The sequence below is a fragment of the Sturnira hondurensis genome, unplaced genomic scaffold, assembly GCF_014824575.4.
Source record: "Sturnira hondurensis isolate 20B ecotype Veracruz unplaced genomic scaffold, ASM1482457v3 Scaffold0011253, whole genome shotgun sequence".
NCBI classification, from domain to species: domain Eukaryota; kingdom Metazoa; phylum Chordata; class Mammalia; order Chiroptera; family Phyllostomidae; genus Sturnira; species Sturnira hondurensis.
In genome coordinates, this window is record NW_028083884.1 from 2,118,023 (window position 1) to 2,140,448 (window position 22,426).

Genomic DNA, 22,426 nt, shown 5'->3' on the forward strand with positions numbered 1-22,426 from the left:
CATTTAGAAATACAGCCAAATGTTCTTAAAGCTGAGAGTGAGCGGAGTTGGGAGTCCGTCCGAGGGCCGGTTTTCTATGGCACGTTAGTGTTAGCTGCAGCAGCCTCTTCTGTTATAAAGTTGCCCCTTACTACTTCTCTCCCTGGTCAGTGTCTTTGGGGGTGTTGTGGAAAAGTTCTATTTTATAAGGAAAACACTCCTATCAATTATGCCTCCTAGTTAAAAATTTCTTGAATACATGTGAAACTTGAACAATTAAAGACGTTTTTTTAATATATTGATAAAAGCCTATTAAATTCTCAGTTTGCCTTTTTCGGTCTGCCAGTAAATTGAGTGGCTTATTGCGATAACAGCTAAATACAGCTACAGTGTTTCCTAGTTGTACATTCTGTGAGTTAATAAAAGAATGAGGACTGATTGTAGTGCCGTAGTAAACATATGAAGTGTCCTTTGTCTTAATCTGAAAGAACACGATTTCATGATCAGTTAAGTTAATGGAAGTATCTCAGTGAATGGGTTTAAAAAAAAACACCGTGAATCTACTTACCCAAGTGAAATGCACCATTTATTTTTTATTGCATTTTTCCATTACCACTCACTCCCTTTTCCCCTGCGGTCACCACACTTGTCCTTGTCCGTGAGTCCCCACTCCTTTTCGAAATGCCCCGGTTTAGAATACAACTGTCGAGCTAGCGGACTGGTAACAGTGAAGTCCGTGCTCTCGGTCTGACTTGAGCCCAATAATCATTGCCTTTTCCACGCTCATTTAGAGCAGCAGAGATTCTCTGGTGTGCAAGATATGTCTCGTATTTTGTAACTATTCCGAGATGGGTTTCAGTGATGTATCTTTGACTGCCGTGTTTAATAAGTCTCTACTAGTATTTCTCCACGTGGCATTCGCTCTTGATGTTGGTGTCTGCTGGCAGTGAGAGGCTAAATGACTGGCCAACTTAAGCCAAAGCTGTAAACCATAGTTGAAGTAAGTCTTTCAATAAAGACTAGACTGTATGATAAGTGCCCTTTTCTTAGTGTCATTTATTATGTAATTATTCCTTCCAGGCTGCCATGAAATAAGCAATTTTACTAGGAAGGTATGTGGAGTACACATTTTCAGGACCTCTTTCTGTGTTTTATATAAGCATTAGAAGTCCATTAGCTTATTAGTCCCTGACCGGCGTGGCTCAGTGAGTTGGACATTGACCCGAAAAGCAAAAAGGTCGAATACAGGTTTGGTTCCAGTCCAGGCACGTGCCTGGGTTGCAGGCCAGGTCCCTGGGTGGGGCCCTGCAAGAGGCAACTGACAGCTGTTTCTCTCCCTCCCTCTCTCCCTCCCTCCCCCTCCGAAAATCAATAATAAAAAAACGAAATCTTAAAGCTTTAAAAATGCATTAGCTTTGTTGAAGTAAAAATTTCTAGATATGGAATAGAAACTTACATCCTTCTGGAAATGTGTGCTTGTTGAATATTAATATAGTAAAAACCTCAATTTAGAGTCCACAAATGGAAAACATTATTTCATTCTGCCTAGGTTGATCCTTAGTAGCGAGTAAAGATTACATTTGACAAATAAGAGTTTAGTAAATTATTTAGACCTTTTTATGGCAGGTATGCCCAATTAAAATCTCACCTATTAATTTAAAGTCAGCAGTTGGGCCCTGGCTGGTGTGGGTGAGTGGACTGTGCTGGCCTGCAAACCAAAAGTTGCCAGTTCGGTTTCCAGTCAGGCCATGTGCCTGGGTTGCAGGCCAGGTCCCCAGTTGGGGGCCTGCCAGAGGCAGCAGATAGATGTATCTCTCACACATCAATGTTTTCCCCCTCGCTTTTCTTCTAAAAATAAATAAAATCTTTTTAAAAATAGCATTTGGGCTTCTATTTGGCAGTATATTAAACATTGAACTTGCATTTTTAGTATGCGTTAGGAAGAAAAGAATGACTTAGGTTTTTACTAATAATTTATGTAACCCTTAAATGGTCCAAATGGGCAAGTTTTGTTAAATATAAATTCTATTGTATAGTAATAAAATGTCCTACTTAATTGTGTTCAAATAGGTTAATATGAATTAGATGGTTATATGCTATTTTTTAAAGATTTTATTTATTTATCTTTAGAGAGGAAGGGAAGGTGAGAAGGAGAGAAATATCAATGTATGGATTCCTCTCGTGCATCCCCTGCTGGGAACTGGCCTGCAACTCAGGCATGTGTCCTGACTGGGAATCGAACCGCGATCGTGTGGTTCGCAGGCCTGCGCTCAATCCACTGAGCTACACCAGCCAGGGCAGGTTATATGCTATTTTTAAACAAAAATAGAATGTGAATAATTATGACTTCAAAATATGTGTTCTTCCCAATTGTATAGTATTTAAATACTAAAGTAATACGAAACCCGGGCTTCTTAAACTGAGTCTGTTTTTGAAAATTAATGCAGATAGGCTAGAAATTAATTCACAGGGCCCATTGTGTAAATATCTCTGAGGGACAAGAATGACTTGGTTTCAGACTTGCCTAAATGTGAAGGAAGTTCAATTTCTATTTAGGAAATAGAGAAGGGCGAAAATAAATAATATTTATCTTAGGCAAACAAAGGGGAGGGGGCACTAACAGTAATTGACCTTTGGTCAAGTTTGGCTTTTGTTCAAGAGGAGAGAAACCCACACAACGCTTGTAGTTTGGTTTTTACACAAAAATGTCAGAGTAATGGTTGATTAAAGGTGTGTATCTAATGATTTCCTTAATATTCTAACTCAGTTGTAACACATAAACTAAATTTTAACTTTTCCAAATGCTGTTGGTTTTTTTTAAATTTAATTGACTAACCGTTGCGTCTCTAAGCTATCCTCTGGAAAAGGGACCCGCGTCCACTGTCAGCATCCTGACATCAGCTTGGGAAGTTGACCAGACACAACTAAAACAAGTGTGTTGGGTAGCTGTACACGACTAAGACCGAAGTGTGTTGGGTAGCTGTACACAACTAAAACAAGTGTGTTGGGTAGCTGTACACGACTAAGACTGAAGTGTGTTGGGTAGCTGTACACAACTAAAACAGGTGTGTTGAATAGCTGTACATGACTAAAACAGGTGTGTTGAGTAGCTGTACACGACTAAGACCAAAGTGTGTTGGGTAGCTGTACATGACTAGGACTGAAGTGTGTTGGGTAGCTGTACACGACTGGGACTGAAGTGTGTTGGGTAGCTGTACACAACTAGGACTGAAGTGTGTTGGGTAGCTGTACACGACTAAGACTGAAGTGTGTTGGGTAGCTGTACACAACTAAAACAGGTGTGTTGAATAGCTGTACACAACTAAGACCAAAGTGTGTTGGGTAGCTGTACACGACTGGGACTGAAGTGTGTTGGGTAGCTGTACATGACTGGGACTGAAGTGTGTTGGATAACTGTACACGACTAAGACCGAAGTGTGTTGGATAGCTGTTGCAGGAGAGCCAGGATGATTGTGTGTTGAAAAGGAATCTGTCCATTTGTTGGTTTTGCAGCCGGGCTTAGCTTGCCTGTGGACTCCGCTTCGTTCTTGTGAACTGACGAAGAGTGTGCAGAGAGTCTGGTGGTCAGGTAGCACTGTAGAATTGCATTTTTAAGGTAAATCAGATTTTGTCACACACCTTACTTGTCCAACTGATTTTTTTAAAAAAATTGTTTGTTTTAGGTTTCTGTATCTTCTTTTTTTCCTTGGGTCTTGGTATACCAATGAAGAGAAGTCCTAGACCTTCTGGACAAAATGGGCATGAAATATGTAGCCACATGCAACTATGCCTGTTCAGAGGATTGATACTAATATTGTATAAATTTCAGATTTTTACAGTTCATGTAACTGATTGAGTTATGAGTTGAATTGTTCAATTCATGATTTGGATGTGATTTATATGATTGCCTTTGCTCACAAAAAATAGCTTTGCTAACGTAAAGTTAATTCATAAGTCTTAAGAGAGCTAAACAAAATGAGAATGCCCACTAAATAAATTTTAGTTTGCTTCTTGTCACAGAAAGATTTTTAGTGTATTTCTTTCGGCTTGAAGGTTATATGTTAGCGTATGGCCTAGATAAATCCATGCAAATCTTATCAAGAAGACTAGGAGACTTACCAAGTTTCTGAAAATAAAATATTACAGACATCTTTGCTTTACTTACAGGCCCTGATCATTTTTATTCAGTTTCCTTAAGATGCATTTTTATCAGTGTATCTCCTTGTGTATTAGAATCCCGGGCAAATGCTGCTCTTTCAAAATGCTACCTTTGAGCATTTTCAGTAAAAGGATGCAATTAGGATTTCTGTCAAAATCCACTTTTAGTTTATGAAAGCCAGGACTTCATTTACTTTTTTAAAGGGACAAGCTCATTCCCAGGTTACTTTCTTTTATGTCTTAGGTCATGTCAGTCTCCCTCCATCAGAATGTAAGCTCCGTGGGGGCAGGGACTTCCTTTCGGTAACTGCATAAACCTTAGGACGTAAATTACACATTGCCAGTACTCAGCACATATGCTGAAGGTGCTCGATAAATGTTGAACGCGTGCTTACCTGTGATTGAGGAAGTGAAAGGCCCGTGTGTATTTCAGTCTCCCTTGGAAACCAGAACACCAGTTACTTACTGGTCTACTTCGGCAGAACTTGACTCAGAATTGACTAAGTGGGTGCTTGTTAAAATGCAGATTGTGAGGCCACAGCTACATAGTTGTGGTTGAAGGTGGTCTGAAATAAAATTGATAGGGGCTCCTTTTCCCCTCTTCTAGCTCTGGTCAGGCATTAAAAAAAAAAACACCAAACCTGTTGGCCATGGTCACACATTTTCCAGAAAATGAGTGTTTGGGAGTTCACGATCTCTGCAGTTGCTACCGAGTAGAGTTTGTCGAACATCTTCCAGAGGGGAACAGGGCACACTCCTAATGGTAATGCACCAGGGCGCACTGTAAGAACCACAGCTGCCCCTGCACACACTCTTCAGGAACTCAGGTGAGACTAGACCACGGTGCTGGCTTGCGTGGGGAGGGCTGTGCTTTAGGAGGAGGAGCTGCCGGCGAGGCAGAATCGGATTCCTGGGCAGGCAGCATCTGCGTATAACAGACAACTTGGAAATAGCCATGGGAAGTGACGGTTAAGATTCTTGAAGTGGCGTTTATATTTATAGCACATAGACACTGAAAGTCTGTGCTTCAGCACATTTACTGAAACTGCTTAGAATAGAAGGAACTTTCTTAATTGTTTAAGTGAGAATTAAGACGACTTAGAAAAGACTTGTAGCCGCAAGTAGTAATTTGGACAGTTGGTCTTTCATCGTGTGGTCTCCCCACGTGAGTGCACAATTAAAACAGTGCATTATTTAAAGTGTGCTTTGCCTGTCTGTGAAAAAGGCTCTGTGTTTCTGAAGGCCTTAGGTTCCACAGTCGTCGTTTGCTTGGGCCGTTAAGTGTGCCGTGAATCTAGTTGTGTCGTCATTGTGAAATGCAAAGGTTTTGAATTCTAATATATCTGGAAATTACTTGCATCTACTCTTAGGTGTTTATGACCTTACTCAAACTTATTGTCTCTTTCAAGCAAATGCTTTGTTTGACATTAAATTTGGTGATGACTTCATTGCACTCACTGGACTGCAAAAACAGAAACAACAAAAACCCAAGCCACATCAGTTTGTAGATCTTGTCCTCACCTGCTCCCTGTTCCTGCCTGGGCTGAACCGCCATCATCCATCCACACAACTTCAGTAGCTGTCTGCCTGGCCTAGAGTTTCCAAAATTACAGTGTGACCCAGAAAAGTACACATAGAAGGTCTGTCCAAAAGGTGGCTGGCCATGTGATACGAAAAAGAGACATTTATTGAAGGAGATACGAGATACAAGAAATACTGTACACAGGACAAGGACGCCTCAGTCCCCTTCAAAGCGGGCACCTTGGGACCTTGGGACCTCACACAGTTTTCCCAGTCCCCATCAGCTGCCCTGTTCTAGTTGCCTGAATCTCATCGACAGTCTAAAATCTCTTCCCTTTCAAAGGTGATTTTAGTTTTGGGAGAAGCCAGAAGTGGCAGGGTGCCAAATCTGGGCTGTAGAGGGACTGAGTCACCTTGGTGATGTGATGTTTTGCAAAAAAACTCTGCATGAGACACGATGCGTGAGCTGATGTGATGAAGCTGCCAATCCCCAGTTGCCTGTAGCTACGGCCTTCTGAATCATCTGGGTAGTTTCCATGGAGAAATGTTCAAGCTTCATGCAAAATTTGAAGCAGATTTGTTGCTCAACTCAGTCATTTTGAATGCGACAGCCACATAGTCCACATGCTCACTCAATGGCATCTCCCGCCCCCGCTGACTAGTACAGTGAAGTCTTAAGTGTTCACGCATGTATGTGCATTCCAGTCCCCTTGGCTGCCAGGTTACATCGATGTCATGCAAACCATTCTCGTATCAACAATGGCTGGACTTTCTGGACAGACCGTGTATATACCACACAACTCTGAATTTTCACAAAGTGGACATACTCATGCCATGGCACCAAGGTTGGGAAACAGGCCTTTACTGGCACCCCAAGACCTTCATGTTCTTTTCTAGTCTCTAACTTCCACTCTCTCCTTAAATACCAGCATGCCTTCCATGACCATAGATGAGTTTGCATATTTATGAACTACATAAATGTGGAACTCACTAGTGTACAGGTGTGGGCAGAAGGAAGTTTACAATTAGTAATACAAGAATAAACAGTTTCCCGTAAACCTACTTTTGCTTGCCCCTGTATATTCTTTTTTTTTAAGTGGAGTTGGTTTGTTGTTGTTTTTTTTTTAAGATTTTATTTATTTTTAGAGAGAAGGGAAGGAAGGGAGAGGAACAGTGATCCATTGCCTCTCACATGCCCTCATCTGGGGACCTGCCCGCAACCCAGGCACATGACCTGACTGGGAATGGAACTGGCGACCTTTCGGTTCACAGGCCGCACTCCATCCACTGAGCCACGCCAGCCAGGGTGAGCTTCTTTTGTATCTGATAGCTGGGCTTCCTGTTGCATATGGCTAAGTTTCTCAGTGCTGCAGCATTGCGATGTGCCCCAGTTCATCCAGTCTACTCTTCATTAAACACTTGGATTTCCACTGGGGAGTTCCAAGCATAGTGCTGTAATGACTTTGTATAAATGTTCTGGGGAACATATACACACTTTTTGGTTGAGGGTACACCGAGGGACGCAACTCCAGGGGATGGGGTACGTGCCTGATGATCGGTTTGAGTAGGTGTCACCCAGCAACTTCCCAAAGTGGCCGCCTTGGCTTGCACTTGGAATGAGGCATGTGAACACTCCAGTTCCTCCCCACATTGCCAACACTAGATATTATCAGTTTTTTTTAAAAAAAAACTATTTATTTCTAGAGAGAGGAGAAGGGAAGGAGAAGAGAGGGAGAGAAACATGAATGTGTGGTTGCTCTTGCGTGTCCCCTACTGGGGACCTGGCCTGCTACCCAGGCAGGTGCCCTGACAGGAAATCGAACCAGCGACTCTTTGGTTCACAGGCCAGTGCTCAATCCACTGAGCCACATAAACCAGAGCCAGATATTATCAGTCTTTATCACTTAACTCTTCTGCTATCTATATCTTACCTACTTTCTTAACCCTTCTAGTCTTTTCTATACAATAGCCAGAGTGACTTTAATTTTATGTAGGTAATTCTTAAGCATGATGCAAAATTAAAAAAGAAACAAACAAGATAGACAATTAAAAAAATTGTTCCTGCCACTCCTCTCTCCTAACCTTCGATTCCATCTAAAGAGGACCCAGCGTGAACCGGTGGCCTGTATGTGCCCAGGGATGCCCATTTCCATATGAGCATCCTCCCTTGTTCTGAGAACTGATAGCATGTCGCAGACACTGGTCTGTACCTTTCTGTATCCACTGAATAAATCTTAGAGGCTGTTCTGTAACAATAGCTCCAAGTGCCTCCGTAACTCCCTGTTGCACTTAGCAGTAAGTCCCAGGTTTCTTACGGCTTTGTAAAGCCCTGCACAGCCGGGTGCCTGCCTACACGTCTAGCCTTTTCCCCATCTTTCTCTTTGTCAGCAAGCTCCAGACATTCCCTCATTGAGCTCTCCTGCCTCAGAGCCCTTGCAAATGCCTTCTTAAGCTAGAAAGCTCTTGCACCACCATCTACCTCGCCATTTTCTCCATAAAAGTCTTCCTGACTCGGATCCTCCCCACATCTAATTTAAGGGTCCCCAGTTATACTTTTATTATCTCTTTTTTTATGGTCTTTGAAATGATAGAATACTTATGTGTTTATTTAATTAATGATGTGCTACCAGTTTATAAATTCCCCGGGGTAGCGGTTTTGTCTCCCATATACCATTCTCACAGTGTCTCTACATTAGGTGCTTAATGAACACTTGCTGACTGAGTGAGTTCCTGCGAGGTAAATTTGCAAACTGTTCTTCCAAAAGGGCTTCATGGCAAATAATAAAGGAGGACTGGGTGCATTGGGTGCACAATTGGAGGACTAGGTGCATTGGGTGCACAATTGGAGGCACTGGGTGCAGCGGTCCGGTCACGTCTGTTAGAGTAAGCGCAGTGCATTGACAAAGGAAGCAGTACAGGTCATTGCATTTTTCAAGGCACAGTTGCCACACCTTCCGCCTTGCTGCTTAGGTGTCTCCCAAGGTCAAGGGGGCCACCGAGAGCTTCCTGTGGCCGCCACATGTCTACTGCTGGGGATGGGAGCCTATCTTCAGGTTAAAAAAATTTAGTTTCTGGGAACAGTGATGTAGTCAAACCATATATATATATTTAATTATTTGACAAATTTTAGACAATTGTTTCTACTTTCCCCCCAATTTTTAGTAACTTAAATTAAAAACCATACTGTGGATATAAACAGTGAGCAAAAGTAGGTTTGGAGTTGTATGGAAAAATATATAATACAAGAATAAACTTTTGCTTACTCACAAATGTAAACCTACTTTTGCCCACCCCTGTACTTATTTTTATCCAAAAGAAAAAAGCAAACCAGGAAATAATTGGTGTTGGTGAGGACATGGAGAAATTAGAACTCTGTGTGCTATTGGTGGGATGGCTAAATGGTGCTACTGTTTTGAAAAGCAATATGGAGGTTCTTCAAACAACTAAAAACAGAATCCCCATAGGATCCGGCAATTGCCCTCCTGGATGTAAACACAAAAGAACTGAAAGCAGATAGTGGTAGATCCGTGGTCATAGCGGCCCTATTCACAGTAGCCAAGAGGCAGAAGCAACTCAAATGTCTACTGACAAATAAACAAAATGTACATGCAAACAATAGATTATTCACTCAGCCTTAAAAGGAAGGAAATTCCAAGACAGCTATACTTTGATGAACCTTGAAGACATTATGCTAAGTGAAATAAGCAAGTCACACAAAAAGATGAATGCCAATATGATTCCACTTCCACGAAGTGTCCAAAGCAGTCAGATTCACTGAGACAGAAGAAATGAGAGTGGTGGCCTGTCCTGGGCTGGGCGAGGGGGAGGGAAGTGTTGGAGGGGTATAGTTTCAGCTCCGCAAGATGAAAATGTCCTAGAGACATTTCACAACAACGTGAATGCATGTAACCCTATGGAACTGTGCACTGAGAAGTGGCTAAGATGGTAAGTTTTATGTCATGCGTTTTCAGCACAGTAAAGTATATCGTTTTTTATTGTATAGATCACGTTGAAAAATGAACAGGAGAATCACTACTGCCTGGACCGAGACCCTGTTTTCCTCTCCCGTGGCCACTGCTCCCCAAATACTTATTTTCTCTGACAGATTTAGAGAGTCTGGGTAAATGCGCCCGGGTTTCTTTTAGTTAGGCGACCGTTCTCCGCCAGTTTTCCTCCCGAGAAACAGCGCTCTCCCACACCTCTCTGCCTCATCAAGTGTCCGCTTTACATCAAGTGTCCGGAACCGAGTTATTGAAGACATTCGGGAGTTACGTCTCAGCTAGTCATCAGCCTACTAGTGTTTCCAGTTGACTCAAATTGCCTTAAGATAGTTTTAATCTAGCATGGGAGGTAATAAAGGTTAACCTTTATTATTATTTTTATTAGTGACAGAAATGGCAAAGGCCAGTCATGATGTCTGTATTAATCTGCTTGAGCTACCATAACCATATACCACAGACCAGGTGGCTCCAACAACTGAAAATTGTTCTCTTGCCATTCTCGGGGCTGGAAGTTCAAGATCGCGGTGTGGGCAGGTTTGCTTGTGATGAGGCCTCTTTCCTTGGCTTGTTGTTGGCCGCCTTCTCACCAGGTCCCCACACAGTCTCCTCTGCATGCACACCCCCGGTGTCTCTGATCTTCGGGGATTTCTAATCTAACGGCGCTCAAGTATTAAACATGGAGAAATAAGGTAGATCATCAGCCTCAGCAACGCTAGGAGGTTTTACCCGCCTGTGAAAGCGCAGATTATGGCCTATGAAGTCACGAATGGCATGTTTGTACTTGGAGAACTTACTGCTACATATGTGAAGAGTGAAAAAACTGGTGACCCTGACTAAAAAGGGCAGAGAGAGTGGTGGGTGAGAACAGACTCGGCCCCAGTGGGAACGGTTGTTTGAGGCTGTAGATAGTGCCTGGCAACAGATGCTACCTGTATCTATAAATGCCTTCAAAATACGGACCGGACCCAGCGTGGCCCCTGATAGCCTATCATGCACATGTGGGGGATTTACGTTGTTGAGGAGAGTGTCCTGGCGTCTATGACTGGAAGCACGGGCCACCAAATACCATTAATGGACCCTCTCGTCTGTATCAGTGGAGATCACCGGATGATCCTGCTAACCGGAAAGTGTGCTGTTCGCTTCCCCATAGAGGTAACTCCTTTTCAGGGAAACATCTCTGGGCTTCAAACTTCAGGACTGACTGTGGCCAGGTCTCTGGAATTCATGCCGACTCGTGAGAGATGTGCACTGTACAGACGGCTCCAAAGTGCGTCCATCAGCTGCTGTGCCAACAGCCTTTGCTGCTCTGCAGCTGCTTGCAAACTGATTTAAACACGTGCATCTGTTTAGATGCACACACAGGCATGCCTACATGTGCACATACACACACCTGCTCATGTGCATATACACGTATGTACATAGACGCACGGGCATTTTTTTTACCCTAAGTATCTTCAAAATCTGAGTTATGGCTTTGTGTATTATTTTAGCTTTAAAAAAAATTCCTCTGGCATGCAAAAATTCCCATGTAATATTCCTTGAACACCTGATAAAAATATCAAACTTGTGAGCAGAGCCAAAGTCCATTTGCTGAGAATTTAATCGACGCGTATTTAGGAAATAGTGAATTAGGCAAATTTCCATCTGGCTAAAATTTAAGCAAGAACTAATTGATTTGCAGTCCCTGCCTTTTTGTTGGATGATTTTTAAAATACATTCACTACTTTTTTTTTACTTATTTTCTATAACTACATGTACAGTGGGTATAAAATATCTTTTAGGTGCAATTTTGTGGCCGATCAGAAGGTAGTTGGAAGTCAGAAATGGGAATATTTTAATAAACGATCTTTCTCCCTTTCTAAAAAAGATTTTTTTTATTTATTCTAGAGAGAGGGGAAGGGAGGAAAAAAAGGGAGAGAAATATCAACGTGCAGAAGAAACATGGATCAGTCGCCTGTTGCCTCTCACTCGACCCCATCCTGGGACCCGGCCCACAACCCAGACATGTGCCTGGACCAGGAATCGAACCAGAGGGCATGCTTCCGCTTTGCTGGACGATGCCCAGCCCACTGAGCCACACTGGTCAGGGAACAATCTCCCTTTTGAAGATTGCTTTCTATTTCTTGGCTGGGCTTTATGATTTTAAAAAACATTTTAGAGTTGTAGAGATTGGTTTATAAACATAAATGCATAACCAGAAAATGTTTCAACAAAAAACAATAACATTTTATGGTTTTAAATATCTATTAAAATACTAAAAGGGCTTACTGAAATCTGTCGTGATGAATTCACAAAATGTCTCTTGAGTAGTAATGAGTATTCGTAAGTGTGTTATATGATGGCCATAAACTTTAGCGGCCTACCCTACTGCTTTTGAAAAGTGAATCTCTGTTACTCATGCCAGTTTTCATGTATCAAACTTGTGAAAAGTGTGTTCGCCCTAAAAAGTAGTCATCCACAATCCTCTTCCCAGATGCCGATTCTCGGAAGCCCTTTCTGGGCGTGGGATAGAAGCCACAGCGGTGCAGGGCCCTCGGTGTTAGCCCCGTGTCTCCTGTCCGCCCCAGCAGCGCTTTGGATCCATCACCCGCCTCCCTCTGCCTGTTCTCTTCGAAGACCTTTGGGAAGTTTCCAAAAGCCAGTTAGGTCTACAAGATATTGTTCACTATAAGAACTGCCCAGGAGACGATGACATTCCAAGGAAGTTTTTAAAAGGTCTGGGCACTGGTGGCCACCTCTTGGCTGGGTGGGGTCTGTGTGGTCACACTGGACAGGCCAGCACTTCGTGGGAGGCGAGTGTCACAGTGTGGTTGTGCAAAACACCCAAACAGTGTTACAATGTTATGGCAATGCCTTGTACATGTGCGTGTCCATAAGCGTGCACAAACAAACTTTTTTTTCTTGCTTTTCAGAGGACATTTCTCTATCTAGATTTGAAGGAAGACCCTGGTTAAGATTCTTAGAAATGCCAAACCCTTTCCTCCTCTGACATTTAGAAATATTACAGGGGAACAGTGTTACAAAGTAGACACCTGGAACACTGATGTTTTTAAAAATCATTTTTTGTGGGGGCTTGGCAGCTGTGTAAAAAGCACTGGGAGCCAAGTGACCTGACTTTGTCACTTGTGCCCATGGCACTGAGCAGTTCCCAGACTTCCCTGAGACTCATTTTCTACGTCTGTGCATTCCTGTGTCACAAGGTTCAGTGAAGACCACATGAAAGTACGTACAAACGTGCCTTTTAATCCACGCAGACCACAGCATTGCTGCTGTAGGTGTTCCCTCTAGGAGGGGGATTACAACCCTCTGAGGGGTTGTTAAATGAGATCAGGATTGAAATAGCTCTTAGACCCTGGCTGGTGTGGCTCTGGGGATTGAATGCTGGCCTGAGAACCAGAGGGTTGCCAGTTCAATTCCCAGTCAGGGCCCACGCCTGGGTTGAGGGCCAGGTCCCCAATAGGGGGTATGCAAGAGGCAACCACACACTGATGTTTCTCTCCCTCTCTTTCTCCCTCCCTTCCCCTCTCTCTAAAAGTAAAGAAATAAAATCTTTTTTTTAAAAAAAGCCACGAGGCATGGTAAAATAGCCAAGGGAGTAAGCGTGCAAGAGAAGAGTCCCAAAGACTGCATGTGTTGTGCCCACCTTTAAAAGGAGAGGGAGGTGGCAGAGAGGACAGCAAATGTGACAAGGAAAACTAGGAGGGCGTGGCATCCTAGAAGCTGAAGGAAGAAAGTGGTTCCAGATGGAGGGAATGTCCCTGCCTGACAGTGGGCCCGCGGAGATAGGGACAGAGCTGGCTGCCCCAGGTGAGGCACTGTGACCTTGCAAGAGCAACTCAGAGGGGTCGGGGAGGGGGCGGTGTGGGGGCAGGCCAGAGAGAGTTGGGAGAGTGGGAGGAGGGGGGTGGGAGACGGTGAGTGCGGACAGTCCGTTGGAGGCACTCGGCTGAAAAGAGCTGCACTGAAATCCGGCAACCGAAGGGTTTTGTTTTCGTACTGAGAGCGGATAAACACAAGCAGGACTGCGCGCTGATACAACTAATCTACCCCCTGAGCAGGAATCCCAGTACAATCTAAAAGTGCACCGAGGTCTTCCTTTGTGAGTGCATCTCCACCGTGCAGCGTGGCCCAAGGCACGGCGCTGCACCAGGAAGACCATGGGCCCGGCCCACAGCCTGGGAGACCCAGCCCCACGTCCGTGGCCTCTGCGGCGCGGAATGCTGACCTCCCAAGGTCCCTTCAGCTGTGATATAGCATGAAAGTGTGACTTGAAATGAAAGGAAGATCAAAGATGGGAAAGGCAGTCACGTCTGCTTGCTCCTTCCACGGGAAGTTAGGAGTTTAAAGACAGCAAAACTGGGCCTGCTCTCCCTCTTGGGAGCATGGCCGTTCTCTTCCCCCTCTGCTTCTCACCAGGTGTGTTACCTTTGCCTTTCTCTCTCCTGAGCTACGCGGGCCCTTCTTTGGCCTCTGTGACTAGTTTCCCCAGCCCGTCTCTTTTGCGGCTCATTTTTACTACCTCTGTAACTTTCTCAATAAACCTTCTCTCTCTCTCTCGCTCTAAAAAAAAGCAGAATTGATGTTGTAAAAACGCGGGCTTCAATATTTATAGACTAAACCCAGCAGAGATTTTTACCAGTTTCCAAATGCCGATTCCCCCTCTCTTGATTTAAAAGTATTTACACTGCAGGAATTTTGCCAAACAGGAAAACACAGTAATGGAAATTGAACTCACCCATTGTCCCATCCTCTAGAGATAAAAAGACAGGCACACCTCGGAGAAGACGCTGAGGGTTCAGTTCCAGACGACTGCAGTAAAGGGAGTCATGACCTTTTTGCTGGTGGAGGAAGTGTCTTGTCTTCCATTTGTTTTTTAAAAAAGCTAATAAAAAATTAAAAAATCTGTGAGGCACTATAAAGTGAAGCACAATAAAATGTTCTGGGGGCGGGCAGGGTTGGGAATAGGGGAGGGCAGGGTTGGGAATATAAGACAGAAAGCTGTACTTGAACAAGAATTAAATAAAAAAATTATTAAAAAAATAAATAAAAAATAAAATAAAATAAAGTGTTCTGTACAAGTAACATTTTGGCATAGTTTTCAGTAACTAAATCTACTATATTTTCTCCCCTCTCTAAGGGAAAATTTTTCTCTGTATTTGTATTCTGATTTTTTTTTCAGTGAAAGCTTCATCATAAGCACGTTCCTACATCACTGGATATTCTTTATGCAGTTCTTACAACTGTTCAGTTTTCCATCACAGGCATATACCATTGTAACTTAGTCATCCATTAGTGGGAATTTATAGCTACCATAAATAACTCTGGTAAGAGAAGTGTTATACTTCCACCAAGATGGAGGCGTGGGTGGAAACACTGTGCCTCCTCGCACAACCAAGTTTAAAGTCAACAAAGTTTCAGTAACAAAAACGCAGCCAAAACACAGAAAATTGAACTATACAGAAGTCCGACAACAACAACAACGAACTGTTCACCTGGACCGGTAAGAGGGGCGGAGCCAGCAGTGGAGCAGGGTCGGGCAGGAAAGATCCCTCGACCCAGGCGCACAGGCAGCCGTGGGCGGATCCCAGGTGTGGGGTAGCAATGGGGGGACCCAGTGAGGGCGCAAGGTGGCAGGTTGACGACGGTCACACATTCGAGTGCAGAGAAACCAGCGAAGGAGTGAGCAGTGAGACAGACCACGCAAGCCCCAGTGGCGGGAAGCAGCAGAGAGGACCGCCATTGCCCCTCTCTGACCCCACCCCCACATACAGCATCACAACCCAGCGACTGAGTTGCCCCGCCCTGGTGAGCACCTAGGGCTCTGCCCCTCATACGTCACAGGTGGGAACAGACCAAAACCTTATGGCTCAAGAACAGCTCAAAGCCCCAGAGCTGATAATCTAAGTGACCAAGAAATAGCCAACCTATCAGAAGCACAGTTCAAAACACTGGTGATCAGGATGCTCACAGAACTGGTCGCTATTAGTCACAAATTAGAGGACCAACTGAAGGCTAAACTAATTGAAATGAAGGGAAATGCACAGGAAACCGATAGTGATAGGAAGGAAACTGGGACTCAAATCAAGGGAGTGGACCAGAAGGAAAAAAAATGACCAAACAGAAAAATATGACAAAACAAGACTTCAAAAAAAATGAGGAGAAGCTTAGGAACCTCCAGGACATCTTTAAACACTCCAACATCCGAATTATAGGGGCACCAGAAGGGGAAAAGAAACAGCCACGAGTGGAAAACTTATTTGAACAAATAATAAAGGAGAACTTCCCCAGTCTGGCAAAGGAAATAGACTTCCAGGAAGTCCAAGAAGCTCAGAGAGTCCCAAAGAAGTTGGACCCAAGAAGGAACACACCAAAGCACATCATAATTACATTAGCCAAGATGAAAATGAAGGAGAGAATCCTAGAAGCAGCAAGAGATAAGGGGACAGTCACCTACAAAGGAGTGCCCATCAGACTGTCAGCGGATTTCTCAAAAGAGACCTTCCAGGCAAGAAGGGGCTGGAAAGAAGTATTCCAAGTCATGAAATCCAAAGACCTACAGCCAAGATTACTCTATCCAGCAAAGCTTTCATTTAGAATGGAAGGACAGATAAAGTGCTTCTCAGATAAGAACAAATTCAAGGAGTTCACCATCACCAAGCCCTTATTATATGAAATGTTAAAGGGACTTATCTAAGAAAAAGAAGATAAAAAATATGAACAGTGAAAGGACAGCAAACTCACAGTTATTAACAACCACACCTAAAACAAAAGCAAACAATGAGGACAGCTAGATCAGGAGTGGAACCATAGAAATGAAGAACACATGGAGGGTTAGCAACAGGGGAGTGGGAGGAGGAGAAGGGGGGAAAAGGTACAGAAAATAAGTAGCATAGATGGTAGGTAGAAAATAGACAGGGGGGAGGGCATGAATAGTAGGGGAAATATAGAATCTAAACTTGAGACACATGGACATAAACTAAAGGGGGTAATGGTGGGGGAGGGGTGTGCAGGGTGGAGGGGAATGAAGAGGGGAAATTAGAACAACTGTAATGGCAGAATCAATAAAATATATTTTTTAAAAAGAGAAGTGTTATGATGTTCAACTTTGCACCTAAATCTTTGCTTCTCTTATTCTTTCTTTGGCATAAATTACCAGCTGTAGAATTGTTCAGTGGTCCAAATGGGTGTAAACAGTTTGAAGGCTCTTACACGCGTTGCCAGATGCACATTTTAGCATCTGCCTCTGTGAGCTTCCAGAGAAGTAACAATTTACTTTCCTCTCTTCACTCTGCTTGTCAATTGCATCACTGTGACAAACCCTGCCAACTTTCTACAGTTTCTTTTTAAAATGCCACTTTTTTTTACTGCATATGAGCTAAAGTTTGTTATTTGTTGAAACAACATTGTAGGGGGAACAATTCAGACTTGAGTTTTTGTGCTCCCACGTGTACCAGACGCCCTCTTGTTTACTGTTAGTGAGTGCCACACCCTTAGAGTGTGGGTGGTGACCTTTCCTTGTCCAATCCCATGAGACTATGTTTAGGGACACACAGCTGGTCTGCTATATGGCCAGGATTTTGGTACCCAGATCACTTGACTCAAATAAATACAATTCGATTATTTATTGTACTATACTTCACCTGCCTCCAATGACCTAGAATATTCTTTGTAACAAACTCTAAAATACATTTTAAGAGACTGTATAATATTATTCACAGCTTACCGATTTCTTAAAGTTCTTGAGTAGAATAAAAACTATTAAACTCTAAAGTCAATAATCACTCTGGGATTCTGCTTTAGCAGAAGACACCTTGGCCCTGGCTGGTGTAGCTCAGTGGATTGAGCACGGGCCTGGAAACCCACAGGATCGCGGTTCAATTCCCAGTCAGGGCACATGCCTGGGTTGCAGGCCAGTTTCCAGCAAGGGACACATGAGAGGCAACCATACATTGATATTTCTCTCCCTTTCTCCTTCCCTTCCCCTCTAAAGATAAATAAATAAAATCTTTAAAAAAAAAAGAAGACACCTTGGTCTATTGCTCCTTGTCTGGTCCGAATGAAGGTTGTCCAACCAAAGGGCACAAGGGCTTGCTCTCTTTTTGCCCAGACTGGCTGCCAGCATTTGCGAAGGGTTGGACGTGGGTGATGCTGGTCGGATGGCAGGCACTTCCGCCCACGTGCAAACCACGGGTGGCACTGAATCATGTGCTGTGTGTGCGTGTGTGTTTTCTCACGGCAAGTGTAAGGGACAGTGAGGCTCCATACCTTTACACTTGTCTTCTGTGCAGTGCATGTTGGAAACTGGCTTTTAGATCTTTAGACACAAAATAGATACTGTAGCAATTTCGGGACCGTCTATTCGTGTTGGGGACCTCATCTGGGTTCAGGACCGGGCCAGAGCTGAACAGTCCTCTTCTTACAGCAGCGGAACCTGCTGCCTTTAGCCGCGGTGTCACTGCCGGACTGCATCACAGCGGAGTGGCAGCTTGATCCCCCACGTGGGCCAACAGCGGGAGACGGTTTTACTACTATTTCTTTATACATTTTAATTTAATTTATTGGGGTGCGATTGGTTAATAAAATTATGTAGGCTTCAGGCATACACTTTTATGATATATACGATATACATCATTTGTATATCGTATTATGTGTTCACCCACAGGACGCAAAATCGAGCTTCTGGCTCCCGCCAACACTCACTCTTTCCCTGGTCTCCGGCTGAAACGACCTCTCACCCCACCCCGCCCCTGCGCGAGGCTCCAGCGACCTGGACCCCTGCAGAAGCACAGGGCTCCGCCGCGGGCACGTCACCAACAGGCGCGGGGCGGGGCCCGTTGGTATGTGGGCGGGGCTAGCTGGGACGTGGGCGGGGCTCGCCGCGACGTGGGCGAGGCCCGGGCTGGCCCTGGCCGGGACTCCGACCCAGGCCTGCGCTGCTGCTTTTCCTGGGAAGTAGTGGCATCGGCTCTGAAAGGGTCACCATCATTTACCGTTTTCCTCCCTAGAAGGAAGTAGAGGGTTCCAGCCCCAAGTTTGCCGGACTATGCATTCTGCTGGCATTTATGACGCTCACACAGTACCGCGTTAAGAGTCGCTATGATTCTTGTGTGTCATCTTCTACCAAGCGCGGTGCTAGGTGCTAGGAATTCAAATAACTGCAGTCATCACCAGCCCACTTTACAGATGCAGAAACTAAAGTTTGGAAAGATTAGGACTGATCTAGGTCACACAACTAGTGAGCGACGATTCATCAAGTCCAAGTTTCCTCCTAAATATCCCTGGAGCCCACCCCACCCTGCACTTGCCTTGTACGGCTCCGCCCCAGACCCCTCCGTCTCTCTGCTCGAGACTACCCCGGCCTCCCACCTGGCCCGCAGGGATCTGCCTCCGCCCCCGTTCGGTCTGTTCTCCTCGTTAGGTACAGATTTACCCTCCCCCCCCCCCCCCCCGAGATGGATGGCTGGTAGTTTTACAGAGGGTTCACGTTGTGACTGTTTTATACTTTACATATGGTATCAAGTTTCTGGATGTATTTAATGTTTAATTTAAGGTGTTTTAAAGGGAAAAAAAATTCCTAGCTTCTGAGCTGGGTTCTAACCCTGTTCCTAGTCATCATGGTCTCCAGTTGCCGCGGAAAACACCTGGAGGCTTCCATGACCGGGAAAGCCTCTCTCCGCAGAGGGGGAAAGCGCTTGGAAACACTCGGAGCGAAACGGCTTTGAGAGGGGAAGGCTGGGGAGAGAAATGAGGAGCAATCATAGGGCCAGAGATGGGGTGAACTGGGACTGAGAGGGTGGGTGGAAAAATTAGCCGAACGGGAAGCTCAGAATAGAAGATATGAAAGAAAGTGCCAACTAGTGAAAATACTGCGAGGGGATGGATGGAGGGGGGCCAACGACTGGGGATCGGTTTAGAAAAATAGCAATTAGCTCAGCTAAAAATAAAGTCCAATTTAGAGACAAAGCCCAATACACAGGGAGAAAAATAAGACTCGCTAGGAAGGCAATTCTTCGTAAAGCAAATGCTCAAGGAAATGGGGCTAATGATATCCCTTTTGGGGATGTTTTGCAGAAGAAATGAGATAATAGATTAGAATGAGGCGCGTGGCGCTGAGCAGGTGACTAGCGGCGAGAGAGGAAAAAAAATCAGATTCAGAGCGCAGTCGAGCATTGAGCGAAGTGTCCCGACCGGAAGATATGCCACGTGTCCCCAAAGTTAGAGAAGTGTCCCCTGCCAGCCTGTGTGCGAGGCAGAGGCATTGCTCTGCGCTGGAACCCATGGAGTTTCTACAGAAGTCCCCTGAGGTCCGCCACTGTGGCCTCAAGGCCAAGGGCAGAAGGTGTCCAAGTTTCAGCTTCCACGGAGCGCGGCCGGGGGGAGTGTGCCCACCCGTGGAGTCTCGGCTCACTCCGCTTGAGGGCACCGTGCGCGACCCGAACCCTGGAGAAGTCACCCCACAGGCATTCGCTGCCGTGGGAAGGCCCAGAGCCCACGGAGTCACGGGGCGGGCGGGCCCAAGAGCTCTGGATACTGGATACAGGGCGGCGGCGAGGAAGCGAAAGCCATAGATCGCACCCAGGCTTTGCAGAACCACGAGGCCTCGGCTCCCCGGTCTGTGAACCCGGAGATGACCCCGCCTGTCACCTGCGGGGAATTTGTGCAGCGCCCTCCCCAGAAAATACAAGTAATCCTCACACAGAAAATAAGGAGGCGGGCACGGTGGATAAAAAAGTTGGAAACAAATGTTATGCAGGTTTCCAGGTCCACCCCTGCCGGTTCACCCGCGGCATCATGCCCGTTTCTCGCGGCTGCAGGGAAAGAGCAGAACACCAGGATAGACACTGGAGTTGGGAGCCGGGCGGGCGGGGTCCGGGGGCAGCATCTCCTGCGAGCCCTGGAGCCGCGAAGGGACTCGGGACGCGCGAACCTCTGGGTTCCTAAATCCCCGGTGGCGTGGGCTCTTTCTGGGCGAGTGTGCTTGTCCCAGGCGCAGGGCCGGGCCCCGGGTTTCGGAGAGTCAGCCGGCTCCGCCCTGGCCCGCCCTGGCACCCCGGGGCGGGACCCCGAGGCCCCCTCCGGGTGGGCGGGCAGGGAGCAGGGAGCGCGCCACGCGGCGTCAAGTCAGAAGGGCGGCGGGGCGGGGGCCAGCCGCTCCGGGGCGGTGCTGAGCCAGCTCCTCCTCTCCTCCGCGTCCTCCTCCTCGCCTTCTTCGGCTCAGCAGCCGCGCGCCCAGTTGCACCTCTTCCAAACCCGGGCGCCCGCGGAGATGTTTAACCGCGCGGTGAGCCGCCTGAGCAGGAAGCGACCACCGTCCGGTAAGCTGTCCCGGGGCCCGCGGGCTGGGGGTCAGGGCGCCCCGAGAGGCCTCGAGGAGCCGTGGGGCATCCTTCCCTCCCTCCTGGATTCGGGCGCGGCTGGGCGATGCCGCCCGGACGAGAACCCGGCCGCCCGCGCCACTTCTCCCCGCGCGGTCCAGCGTTCCTGTGGTTCCAACTGCCGTGGGAGCGCAGAGCCGGAGAGGCTTCTGGGGGAGGAATTTTGGCCGAAAGGAGGAACAGCAGCAGTTTTCTTTTTAGTGATTGGGAGGAAAGGAGATGCAAAATACCTCCAAACTTTGAATTTAGTGCGGGCTCTAGACTTACAAAGCAGAGCGTCGTGAGGATCCCCGGGGTCCTGGAGTTCTTTGCGCTGCAGGCGTTGGAGCGCAGGATGCCTGTGCGGCGCCCGGAGGAGGCACAGCTTGACCCCAGCCATCTGCCTGGGCATGCGGGCTTTGGCGCCTTCAGCCCTGCACCACCGAGCCTCAAAGTGGCGTCGCGAGGGAGCGTGAACATCAGGGTGGAGAGGGGCTCCTCTGGTAGTCCGAGCCGGGGAAGCGCTAACATTACAAAGGTATCGGCTTGGCTGTCACTCTGGACCCCTCTGAGCTACAATTTGGGGCAACCTGATAGAAAAGAAAACCTGGTGAAGAGGAGACCATGCCCTGGATTTCAATCTTTTCGTTCGTAATAAAGGCTACGCCCCTTTGAGCGCTTAATGTGGGTCCAGGTCTGTGTTCACCCTTAGGACAGCCCTGTGAGATAGACATGGTCGTGACCACTTCACAGAGGGAGGCCCTGAAGCCAGGGGCTGTTAGGTAACTTGCCCCTGGGGGGGCACACAGTAGCAGACACCTGACCCTGGAGGTCAGAGGCTTTTCCGCTGTCTCCCATTTCAAGAGTGCCTTCTGCTCCCTGAGAGTCTGCACGTGTCAGTCCCTGCCCTCTTTCCCCCTCATGTTTTTTTTTTTTTTCCGAGGGACACTGTGCTTAAGAGGATGGGCCGGGATCCAGACTGGCTAGGTCCTGAATACCATCTCCACCTCTTAGGAGCTGGGGCACCTCTGTGTGTGTGGGGGGGGGGGCACGCGCATGAGCGCAGAGAAGGAGCTACAAGATGGAATGATCGTAGCTACACCTTTTAGAGCACTTATTTGGAGCTGGTTTCCCATCCATCAGGTTATGCAAATCACGGCAGTTAGTATTTGGGACAACCCTAATAAAGGAGAACTTCATAGGGCTACTGTAAGGAGCTCATTTCAGTGTTGGTGGTCATGTAAACATTGCCTTGCAGGGCTGTGGGTCAAAGCAGTCCTTTGTGGGTGCTCGTTTTTGCTCTTGTCTGCTGGGGCATGATGGCTGACCTGGGGAGCAGTAGCCAGAGCCTGCATCCTGGAGTTAGACTCCTGCTTCCCAGCCTTACTATCACTTAGCAACCTGGGGCAAGTT

The 22,426-nt window shown here is 46.3% G+C and overlaps 1 protein-coding gene and 1 long non-coding RNA gene across 2 annotated transcripts in view; one reads left to right on the forward strand and one right to left on the reverse strand.

Moving 5' to 3' along the window:
• Positions 1-18,372, reverse strand: part of LOC118996300 (uncharacterized) — a 20,983-nt gene extending 2,611 nt beyond the window's left edge. The window contains exons 1-2 of the long non-coding RNA XR_005068460.1: positions 18,360-18,372; positions 13,091-13,092 (exon numbers count right to left, since the gene is read on the reverse strand). This is a non-coding gene — a long non-coding RNA (uncharacterized LOC118996300). The remainder of the gene's footprint in view (positions 1-13,090; positions 13,093-18,359) is intronic.
• A 2,466-nt stretch (positions 18,373-20,838) lies between these two features.
• The window catches only part of RGS10 (regulator of G protein signaling 10), a 33,404-nt gene continuing 31,816 nt past the window's right edge, over positions 20,839-22,426 (forward strand). Inside the window, exon 1 of the mRNA XM_037059651.1 lies at positions 20,839-20,974. Within this exon, the coding sequence (XP_036915546.1) occupies positions 20,926-20,974 (49 nt within the window). The 5' untranslated portion in view covers positions 20,839-20,925. The remainder of the gene's footprint in view (positions 20,975-22,426) is intronic.